At 43.5% G+C, this 12,244-nt stretch overlaps 1 protein-coding gene across 21 annotated transcripts in view; it reads left to right on the top strand.

Moving 5' to 3' along the window:
- Positions 1-12,244, top strand: part of FRYL (FRY like transcription coactivator) — a 383,738-nt gene that overhangs the window by 249,684 nt on the left and 121,810 nt on the right. For 13 of the 21 annotated variants that reach the window (XM_030563429.1, XM_030563431.1, XM_030563418.1 and 10 more), the window contains 4 exons: positions 476-586; positions 1,591-1,745; positions 2,515-2,626; positions 4,410-4,578. In XM_030563429.1, the coding sequence (XP_030419289.1) occupies positions 476-586; positions 1,591-1,745; positions 2,515-2,626; positions 4,410-4,578 (547 nt within the window). The remainder of the gene's footprint in view (positions 1-475; positions 587-1,590; positions 1,746-2,514; positions 2,627-4,409; positions 4,579-12,244) is intronic. The other 8 variants (XM_030563433.1, XM_030563427.1, XM_030563426.1 and 5 more) reach the window with 1 other exon arrangement.

Genomic DNA, 12,244 nt, shown 5'->3' with positions numbered 1-12,244 from the left:
GCTCCAAATTATTCCTGGATTAATTATTTTTATATTCTAAACAGAATTTCTCTGCCCACTTCCCACTACCATAATTTCAGCATGGTCCTGCAGCAAATACAAGTTTATATTAGTGCTAAGCTTTCCATGCCCTCACCCCCTAATTTCTCAATGAGAGAGAATTTCAGGATCATTCAGCTCAACGATCTTCTGTATCAGAGTGCATTACAGTATAGCACCAGCCAAACTAATGTACTGGCTCTTATGGAACAAATGTAAACTTTTCAGAACAGACAGCTCCTTTTATCTGGGAATTCAGAGCTGTAGGGTTGGTTCTGCCATTCCTTGAACAAAATGTTAAACAGAGTTCCTTGTGGCCTTGTTCCTGGCAGTGATCTGAATAAATGTTAGGTTCCCTGATAGTATTTTAAAGCTATAACTGCTCTAGCCCAATCTGATTATTCAAATGTGTTATTTTTTCAATTACTTTCTAAAGGCTATGTCTGCTGTACTGTGTTGTGGCCCTGTTGCAGATAATGTAGGACTCTCATCAGATGGTTATTTGTACAAATGGCTGGATAATATTTTGGATTCACAAGATAAAAAGGTAACATAAGCAGCATCAATAAATGTTTGTTAACTATCAGTGTGTGATTTAAGAGTCTTGAGGTCAAATTGGCACAAATGTTCTAAATCAGCTTGCGCCTTATAATCTTTATTATTATTTATTACTACGTATTAATGCATTTAATTATAATGGTGCTAACTAGGTACTAGGCACTTTCTGATCACTCAAGAAGAATGGTCCTTGCTCCCAAGCAGCTCACAGTCTAAGAGCAGGCAGACAAATAGACAGAAGTTAGGTGAAAGGGAGCAGGAACATCCGCTGACAAATATACAAATCAAGTTGATTCACTGTAAGCAGCAGCACAGCGGTAGTGGGTCTCTGAGAGAATTAAAGATGGCTGAGGTAGGGGCTTTGTGCATGAGCTCAATGAGATTGTATCATGCATAGGGAGCCATGTGGAATTATGAAGACAAAACTTTTCAAGTCTAAAAGGAAGTTATTGTTGGTTTTATTTTTCTGTATTACAATAGCTCCTAGGTGACCTATTGTGCTAGATAATATGCAGACATATAGAAAGACTTGATTCTTATCCCAAAGAGGTTACAATCTAGAGCTCTGATTCAGGAAAGCACTTAAGGAAAGTCCATCCCTTAAGTCCCACTGAAATCAGTGAAACTAAACATATGCTTAACTGCTGTCCTGCATCTGTGTTTTCAGGACATGGCCCAGGTCAAGATATGAAACTTAAGTGAGAATAAAAAACAATAGGAGGGTATGGTTTGGGAGAATGAGGATAAAATTTAATTATATTATGCAGTCATATGGTCCAATAAAGTGCACAACTTAATTCTACAAAACTGTTAAATATTTGTCTAGTAGTATTTTTAAGGTTTACTCTGTTTTTGTTTTTTAAAAATTAGATCTTGCTTATTGCAACTTGTTAGTTTTAAATGTCATCTGTTCTTATTAAAATTATTTTGTAAACCATTGCCTTTTGTTGTTTTTTTAAATTGTTTAAACTGTTGTCTGTTTCTGGTCTATAGGTGCATCAGTTAGGCTGTGAGGCAGTTATGCTGCTGTTGGAGCTCAACCCTGACCAGAGTAACCTCCTGTATTGGGCTGTGGACCGGTGTTACACGGGTTCCAAACGGGTTGCAGCTGGTTGTTTTAAAGCCATAGCCAGTGTGTTTCAGAACAGGTACAAAAGAGAATTCTTCAATTTACAATTCAGTTTCCCAAATTGCAGATTTAAATAGAATTAATGTTTTGTTTTCTCTTAAATGGAACATGTTTTCCATATTGTTTTCAATGTTAAACATTTCAAAGCATTAAACTATATTCTGTACAATACTTAAACTAAATGAACTTACCTTTGCTTAGCTAATTCATAGTTAAAATAGCTAAATATACAGTGAAAGCTGTGTCATTCGGCCCTGTACCAACCTGAAGCTCTAAACCAGCATTTCTAATCTTCGTAGAAAGTCCCGTATATAGTCCGGTTGGAGTGGGGCTGGCAAGCTCCCTACCTGGCTCCCTGGAAGCGGCGACATGTCACTGCTGCTCCTAGGTGGAGGAATGGCCATGAGGGGTTTGGAGTGCAGGAAGGGGGTGTGGAGATGGGGGTTCGGGTGCTGGAGGAGGCTTGAGGAAGGGGGTTGGGGTGTTGGAGGGGGCTTGGGGTGCTGGATCCTTGAGCGGGACAGGTTGATACTTGTGGGGAGCTGCCCAAGGTGATCACCCCCCCATATCTGGTGCCCTGAGTCCCCTCCTGCACCCAAACTCCCTCCCAGAACCCACATCCCATACTCCCCTCCCATGCTTCAGCCCCGCACCTCCTTCTGCACCCAAACTCTCTCCCTCTTAGTTAATCTACATTATTCACTTACCTGCACCCCCCATTCCTCCAACATGCCAGATAAAACAGCTTTTACTATATTTAAAAAATGTTTTTTTAACTGATATTTAAGATTCTCCTCTAGGGATTACCAGTGTGATGCAGTGGTCCTCCTAAATCTGATACTGTTTAAAGCAGCTGATTCTGCTAGAGCTATCTATGAAGTTGCTATGCAACTATTACAGGTTTGTAAAGAAAATTTCATTTTAATATATTTTGTGTTTAAAAAAAATTCTCTTGTATGTTTAAAAAAGATATTTCTGGTATCATTCAGCTTTATCTTCATCAATGAAATGCAGAGTGCATTATTTATGTTGCATTTTTAGTAAAGATTTAGGGACAAATCATTATCTTTTCTGAATCCACACGGGTAAATTGACTTTGATGTAGCTATCTGGCCATTTACTGTAGCTGAGGATCTGGACCATATTGTTTTGCAGCATCTTTTTAAAATATAAAAGCTAGGTAAAGTTTTCAAGTTGACCCTCTGAAAGGGATAGTGTGTAGCAGTGCCATTCCAGGATTATCACAGGGAAAGCACAATTCTTTCCCTGCACCCCACTTTCTCCAGTAGAACAGTAATTTGCTGAAAGTCTTTAGCAGCAGACCAAGGCTTTGCTTACTCCTCACTCATCTCCTTGGAGGAAGGAATAGTGTGGACAATATCAACATCTACTTACCCCTATGCTTCCAGTCCCAAGGTCTGAGGCGGCAATGCATTAGAGGCAGGGTGCCTTACTTTATTTTATGCCTCTGTGTGGCCATCTGGCCTAGCCCACAAATGAGTGGGATTTTTAAGAGTGCTCACTGTTGGCTATACACTGTTCTTATTAGGGGGGAAGGACAGCTCAGTGGTTTGAGCATTGGCCTGCTAAACCCAGGGTTGTGAGTTCAATCCTTGAGGGGGCAATCTGGGAATTTAGTTGGGGATTGGTCCTGCTTTGAGCAGTGGGTTGGACTAAATGACCTCCTCAGGTCCCTTCCAACCCTAATAATCTATAATTGTATGATTCTTATTGAATTCAATGGGAACTTTATTGTTGGTGTCAATGTGAACAGAGTTAGGCCAACACTGAACAATTTTGAGATTCTCCCCTCTGTTCCTATGTGAATGTCAGTGCTTAAGATCAATCAAACTAAAATAAAGCCGTACCAACAGCTGCTGTACTAGCTTCACACAGCTTTGCCATCTCAAATCTAATCTGGTAGTCAAGTCCTAGGCCATTTCTGAGCAGGAATTATATTAATCATGGAAAAGTTGTATGGTAATATTGATTTTGATTACTTCAACTTTCACTTTGGAAAACTTGTATTTAATGCAATAGGATGTGAAAATAGAACTTTGAAATTGACAGCTCTGACTGGCTCTCAAATAGAACGAGTCCCAGATAGCCAAGAATTTGAGACTCTACTAAACTGCAACACTTTAAATCAGGGGTGGACAACCTGAGCCTGAGAAGGAGCCAGAATTTATCAATGTGCATTGCCAAAGAGCAACAATAATATGTCAGCAGTCCCCCAGCAGCTCCATCCACCTGCTTCCAGTGTCTCCCACCCACCAGCAGCCCTGCCTATCAGTGCCTCCCGCTCCCTCTCAGCAACTCCTGATCAGCTGTTTTGTGGTGTACAGGAGGCTCCGGGGGGAGGGAGTAGAGTGAGGGAATGGCAGGTTCAGGGGAGGGGGCAGGAAGGGGTAGAGTAGGGGCAGGGCCTGTGGCAGAGCCAGGGGTTGAGCAGTGAGCACCCCCTGGCACACTGGAAAGTTGGCACCTGTAGCTCCAGCCCCGGAGTCGGTGCCTAAACAAAGAGCCGCATATTAACTTCTGAAGAGATGCATGTGGCTCCAGAGCCACAGGTCGGCCACCTCACTTTAAATGATGGCACAATATATATTCTGTTTCCTCAGAAGATAACCATGTAATCCCAGCTCTGTATTTAGCTTCAAATATCTGAATTTTATTGCTGCAGATCTTGGAACCTAAGATGTTTCGCTATGCTCACAAATTGGAGATTCAGAGAGGTGATGGGATACTGGGTCAGCCTTCTCCTTTGCCACACCTGTATTCAGTGTCATATTATCAACTGTCGGAGGAGTTAGCAAGGACATACCCTGAGCTAACTCTTGCTGTCTTCTCAGGTACAGTAGAGTACTTAACAAGGCTGGTAGTAGTCCTTAGAAATTTTGAATTCTTGTTTTCAGTAATCTAATTACAGGTAGGTCACTAAGCTTAAACCAAAGAACCACAATGAATTTTGGGTGGAGAAGGCTGAGTTTGTTACGTGACAGTTTCCCCCCCCCCCTTTTGTTCAGCTTTGAAATGTAATGTTTTTTAAAGTGAAAATGGAGCGAAACTCTGAAGTTTATTCTGACTGCGCCACTGACCAGCCTATGAGAGATCACTCATCAAAGACATATGTTTTAACTGTTTTTAAAAATTCTCTCTCTTCCCTGCCCCTAGAATTTCCTTATTTGCTATAGATATCCTAGAACACATCAGTTTGTGACAGCTTAGATACAGTGGCTTGAATGGATTGTAGTGATATTCCTGGTACTACAATTCACAGAATGACTTACTCTCAGATGTCTAGGCAAACAAAGATATATTTGGAGGATATTGGTAAGGGACAGAATTTATACTATTAGTTATTCAACACAGAAGTAATTTTAACTCTTATTGGTCTAGTTAGGAGAGTCAATTAACACATTTTTCTAAAATTAAAAAAGAATTCAGTTTAGGTTTTCAGTTTACTTTCAAGTGATTAATTACAGGGATACTACACTTAAAGATCTTTGTTTTTTCAGTTTGTACTGAAAAATAGCTGATAAAACACTGACTGTAATTATTTTTTAAAACTGATTCTTGTACAAACACCAAAAAAACAAAATGGTAGATTTACTTGAAAGAGACTTACAAGAAAATTCACATGCCGACACATTCTGTTCACTGTAAAATATAGCCCATGTCACTTCCTGTTCTCACACTCTGTGGTTCACTCTTTGGTAGTGTATAGCAGCAGTGTGGTAAATTGCTTAATTTACATGCTTCCACTTAGTTTACAAATAAATCATGCATATCATAAACAAGTCTTTTTAAACCTCTGCATATTTTTAAAAACTTGTTTCATTGTTATTGAAACAACTAATGTTTCTTGAATTTATGCCATCAGAATTAACATTATAAAAATTTTGTTTTAGAAAGTTATATGTGCTAACCTACCAGCAGTCAAAATTAAACACCAAAATAAATAAAATAATAATTGAAAGCCAAAATTGGAATCCTTTTTTATCCTGCAGTTCTTGGCTCCATAATCAAGTGAAATATTTTATTATAATCTGAAGTGAGATGGAAAGAATATAGATTTTCAATTTGAATCAATATGAATAGATTAATGCATGAAGAATATTTCTATATTAAACTCAAATCCCACAGAAGAATCCACCTGTGAACATCTTTGAGGAGACTCTTTAACTTTAACAGAACTCAGCCCGAAATAAGGCTGCCTGTGAACAACAATCTGTATCGTGCCTACAGTGCCATCACGTGCTTGGCTGGCAGTCTTTTAATATCCTCATTATGAAACCAGACAGCTGTCTTTGCTCATTGACAGATGAGGTCCTAGACAGATGGAAAACATATTATGAAAGCATGCTGAACCATGGTCCTGCTGATGACTGTTCAGAGCTACATGACCTGGCAAACTATACAGCTGCACATCCAGGTATGAACACTGATTCTCCGTCACTCGAGAAAGCATGAAGGGACATCCAAAAGTTACAGGATGGACATGCTGCTGGACCTGATGTTATTCCACCCAAGCTACTCAAAAGGTGCCTTGGAACCAGTGCGCGTGGGCCTAAATAACCTGTTCTTAGAAATGTGGGTTAGGCAAAGTACCAGCAGAATGCAAAGAGGGCATCATATGACCCTAAATGAGGGCAGAGGCTCTTGCACCGAGTGTGGAACTACAGGCCAGTCTCATTGTTATCGGTCCCTGGAAAGATTTTCGCTTCCATTCTGGTTGGTAGGATGCAGCTGTCCCATAACAGACATTGCCAGCAATCAGGTTTCACTGCAGACGGTCAACAATGGACACTGTCCTTACCCTCCAGCTTCTGGCTGAGTTTCATGGAGAATTTAACCACCAGCTTCATGTGGCATACCTCCATATCAAAGCAACTTTTGATTCAGTTGACAGGTCAGCACTTTGAGTCACACTGAAAGGAATTGGTGTTCCAAATGTTCTGTTAAATCTGGTGCATGATCTTCACACTGAAACCTGTGCAAGAGTACACATTGGGTCACAGCTTTCACTGCATTTCTACAGACCCTCAGGTGTGTGTCAGGGATACGTTCTTGCCCTGGCACTGTTCTGTCAAGCTATTGGCTGTATATTAGGACTCTCCACTCCAGACATCAGAATCAAGTTTGGTCAAGAAGTGTTTACCAGTCAAGTAATCAAGGCTGATGACACTGCCTTGCTTATAGAGAAGTGGGAGAATTTCAGCCTTGCATTCCTACGTCCCCAAGATGCCACCCACGGGATGGGGTCAGATGCCTCATGGCAGAAAACCAATGTCCAGAACATTGTAGCTTGGACACCAGAATCCCCACTTCAGGTGGAGATGAGTACCATGGAGCGTGTTGATGAGTTCATCTACCTAGGCTGCAAGCAGAGTTCAAACAGTCACAGTAAACCAAATATCAAAGGGGTAGCTGTGTTAGTCTGGATCTATAAAGGGTGACAAAGTGAGTATTCACCCACTAAAGCTTATGCTCCAATATGTCTGTTAGTCTGTAAGGTGCCACGGAACTCTTTGTCACTTTTTCAGTAAACCAAATGTTCTTCCTCAATAGTGTCCCTGTGGGTGCTCCACTTTAGGTGTCGGTGTGTCCCTGTGCCACAGATTAGAGATTTTCAGTGGCAGTGCTCAGTCGGGGCATGAATGCGCAGTAGTCATCTCGCGGTGCCATTGGAGCTTCATGTAGTGCACACAACCTGACCAGTTCAGTTCCTTCTCAGCCGTCCTTGGCTGCAGACGGCGCTCAGTGGCAGTGCTGCCTCTTCATTTTTCTCTCTATAGAAATAGTTAGAGTAGCTATAGTTTGCTAAGTCTAGTTTATTGTTCTCTCTCCACCCCCTCATCCCCCCAAATAATTTACTTTATAGATATATTTTTTAATTATTTTTCCCACTCTTTCCCCTTTTGGGAAACTTAATGGCCATGGAGCCCGGCTCACACAGGTTTAAATCATGTGACTCTTGTTGTGAGGCAGTGCCCGTCTCAGATAGCCACTCATTGTATGACCATTGTTTGAGGGAACCCATATTCCTCAATAATGTGCCCATTGCAGCAACCTTAAATTTAGGCCAATGTGTGATTGAGATCTCCGCCTCAAGGTGATTTTGATGGAAAAGTTCCTTCAGTTTTCTCCTCAGGGAGCAAAATTAACATCAGCAGATGGTTCACTGAGCAAAACCTCTGCTAATGGGAGTGCTCAGTCTTCCAAATCATCTAGAAAGCGAGCTGCAACTTCCCCTAACAGGGACACTCAGAGAAAGAAGAGGTCCCAGGTGAATTTGCTATCCACAGTGCTGAGCTCAGTAGAATGAGCACCTTTGAGGCTCCAGGCACCTACGTCCCTGTCCCTCCGTAGATCTCTTCCAAACCCCGCCACTCCCAAATGGAGTTGAGACACTCCTCCTCCCCGGCACCAACCACCCCAGTGTGGGAGTGGGCACTGAGATCAATGCTGCCCCCACCAGTACCAACTCAGTCATCGACACTGACAGACAGGCCGAGAACAGCACCGACCCTCTCAGTAAAGGCACCAACTGCATCTGCACTAGCGGCACCGCCGCCACAGAAACAAGTGACTATACAGCATTTTCTACAGCACAGGGACATGCGATCTCCTTGGTGCAACAATAATCCTTGCGCGGTACTGAGGGATCTCTGGACCAAATAACTGAGCAGTTGTCCACTTATCCTGCTCCCCAGCCCACTTCCAGTGATGAAGAGGAGGAAGTACATGGGAGCTGCTTCTCCTCCCAACACTCTTCACCCATGGGGCGAAGACCACCATGGGAATCTGTTAAGATCAAATCTTGCCAACCTTGTGAGATGCAGTAATAGTACAGGCAATCCTGGATGTGTCCACTGGTGCCCTTTCCCATGCAGTGCCCTCCCGGGACCCTTGGGTGGCATATAAGGCTCACTACACTAGGTCCTCAACCCCAGCCTGAAGGGAAATTTGTTCTCCACCTTCTCCAAGCAGAGAGATGTAAGAAACACCAGAAAACATGGTAGATGAGGAGGAAGAAGGTTTGGACCATGCAGACACTTCCCCAGCACACAAGTCATTGTCCTCTCCTGATGAGGCAGTCTTGCCACCACTTCCAAGCACAGTTAATGATCTGAAGCAATTTTAAGAACTCTTTAAAAGAGTATCTGCCAGCCAAGTCATCTCCCTAGAAGAGGTGCAAGAAAACCAGTACCAGGTACTGCAAATTTTACAGACATCCACTACATCCAAACATCACACTATCAATAAATGATGCCATAATGGAACTGGCCGAAAATGTTTGGCAGACCTCTGCAACTATACCACTTACAAGCTAAAGAGCAAAACAGGAAATACTTCTTCCCAGCTAAAAGGGTGGACTTTTTGTTCTCTCATCCATAACCCAATTCTCTAGTGGTGGAAGCTGCTGACCATCACAGCTAACAACCCCAATTCTGGTCCACTCCACAGGACAAAGAACATAAAACAATTAGACCTCTTAGGCTGAAAAGTATATTCATCACTACACTCGAATTGCAGGTAGCCAATTATTTGGCCCTTTTAGCCAAGTACAACTACAACAATTATAATAAGCTGCAAGAATTTCTTACCGGAGGATGGATGTAGTGGACGCTGCAACAAGAACAATGGCCACAGCAGTTATAATGCACAGGGCTTCGTGGTTGCAGTCATCCAGGATCCCCAAAGAGCTCCAGCTCAAAGTTCAACCGGGAGAAACTCTTCTCTGTAAAAACGGACAACGCTCTTCACTCTATGAAGGACTCTAGGGCCACCTAAAGAAGGACAGAGAAAGGGGTAGGTTAGTGGGAAGGGAGAGGAAGGGCATGGCATCACCTGGTCTTATAATCTCCAGTACCCATTGGTCCATTGTTATTGCTGCCCAGGCATGGTAAAATAGGCACAGGCAGTGGCCACAAGGTTGGGTAGGAGTATCTGACAGCGCTGTATTGTAGGGGAGATCATTCAGACCAAGACTTCAAAACTGTGGCTTTGTGGTAGATGGTTGTGAAGAGGAGGACTGAGTTTGAGTAGCCCTACATCTTTGTGAACACTGTTTATTTCTGTTCTGGTCAAATTGCCGTTGTTGTGGGCAGTGGAAAGATGTGTCTCTGCCCTTTTGGTACAGTTGGTATCAATGTCTATGGCTAAGGGCGCAGGGTGGCCTTAGAGTCCTTCAGGGACCCTTCTCACGAGCACCTCTTAAAACAGGAAGTGAACCATCTCCTACAATTGGGTGCTATGGAGAAAATCCCACCTCAATACAAAGGGAAGGGTTTTTACTCCCATTATTGTCTCAACCGAAAAAAAAACAGCTAATGGAGGCCCATCTTAGATCTTTGGAAGCTCAACAAATTTGTGTGGAATCACAAATTCAGAATGGTCACACTGGCCCCAATTATTCCAGCTCTGGACAAGGGAAACTGGTTTTCAGCCCTCGACCTCCAAGATGTTTACTTTCACATTACCATCATCCAGCGCACGGGGGGGGGGGGGGGGTTTAAGATTCACGGTAGGGGTCAACCACTACCAATACAGAATACTACCTTTTGGCCTTTCCACTGCCCCTCAAGTTTTTTTTTAAAACTGTCGCCATAGTGACGGTCCACTTACAAAGGAGAGGAGTGATGATCTTCCCGTACCTAGACGATTGTCTGCTGAAAGGCACAACTCGGGAAGAAGAGATACACATGATGTAGACAACCATCGAGCTGTTCCAAACACTAGGGTTGCAGATAAATATACAGAAATCTACACTGAACTCAGCAAAAACTGGAATTCACCGGGCCTATCTCAACTCCACACAGCCCAGGGCACTGTTGCCCCATCACAGATTCATGACAATAACCAGCCTCGTCTCGACAGTCACTGGCAGCCCTAAAATGCCCTCCAAAACCTGCCTACAGCTGTTAGGTCACATGGCAGCTGTGGCGTTCATGGTGAGACGTGTGAGACGGCATAGGCGTTGGAAACTCAGCTCCACATCAATCTCCTGGAGCTCCATGTAGGCACTTCCTCCCAATCATATGGAACGAATCAGTCTGCATACTGACTGACAGTGTAGCATGCATATTCTATATCAATCATCAAGGAGGAGCTCTCTCCCATTCACTCTGAACCGAGGCCCTGAAATTGTGCAACTGGGGCATTCACCACAATATAACGATCTCGGCATCTTGCCGCCTGGGATGTCAGAATATGATGGTGGACACACTAAGCAGACACTTCTTCGAGGAACACAAATGAGAAATAAACTACAGTATCCTCCAATCAATATTCCAAAAATGGGGCTATCCATCTGTAGACCTGTTTGCATCAGCAACAAACCACAAGTGCCCACTTTTCTGCTCCAGGGTGGGACTAGTACCCAAGTCACTAGGGGATGCCTTCTTCATCTCTTGGGACACATCACTCATGTACGCATTTCCACTGATGCCTCTAATCTTGTGACTCATTCACAAGATACGGACTGACGAGGCCCATATCCTACTAATTGTTCCAATGTGGTTCAGACAGGCTTGGTTCCCTTACCTGTTGCACCTGGCAGTGTGAGTGAGAAAGTTGTAGTGCTGTAAATTTGCCAGCGTAGACAAGCCCTATGTTAGGCCTTACCGGGCTCTCTGCAACAACACACACGACTCCAACACCCCTACCATCCACAGTGGGGCACTGCGCTACAGACACCTGAAGTGGAGCACCCACAGGGACACTACTCAAAGAAGAAGAGGAAGTTTACTCATCTTGTGCAGTAACGAGGGTTCTTCGAGATGTGTGTCCCTGTGGGTGCTCCATTACCCACCCTCCACCACTCAAGTTCTGAGTTCGTGCCTGTGATAGAGCTCTGTGATAGAAAAGGAACTGAACAGGTCAGGTCGTACACACGCTAAATGAGGTGCCAGTGGTACAGCAAGATGACTACTGTGCACACGCACCCCGACCAAGCACTGCCACCGAAAATCTCTGATCTGTGGTGCAGAGATGCACCAACACCTAAAGTGGAGCAACTACAGGGACACTCATGTCGAAGAACCCTCGTTACTCCAGTGGTGACCTCAGCTCTGTGTCCATCAGTAGAAATTTAAGCCTGACCTCACTGTGTTTCTTGGTTCTAGGTTTAAAGTCTCTGTGAATTTGATACTGAACCCTGACATGAGTCTCTCCAAGATACTTCAGGCAGCTGGAGTGTGGGTCATTCACCGGTACTGGCGGCCTGCAAAATTGGCGGGGTTTAAACCCTGGTGACTGAGGCATGCCCCAGCAACAGTACCAGTACCCAGGAACAGGAACTGAAGTGTTTGAAAACACTTAAAAAGAAAACATATCTATAACTAACCCAAAACGAACTACTAAAACAGGTACAAACTATATACAAATAAGAGGAAAAGCTTGCACTAGCAAGGAATACATTCCAACAGTTGTCATGAGCAGTGAGAAGGAGAGTCAAGGGTGGTGCAGCACCATCATGCAGCAGAGGGCACATGAGCCACCCTGACCAGATAC

This window comes from Gopherus evgoodei, chromosome 5 (genome assembly GCF_007399415.2).
Source record: "Gopherus evgoodei ecotype Sinaloan lineage chromosome 5, rGopEvg1_v1.p, whole genome shotgun sequence".
In the NCBI taxonomy this organism is placed as follows: Eukaryota; Metazoa; Chordata; order Testudines; family Testudinidae; genus Gopherus; species Gopherus evgoodei.
This window is presented reverse-complemented; position numbering and strand designations above follow the sequence as displayed.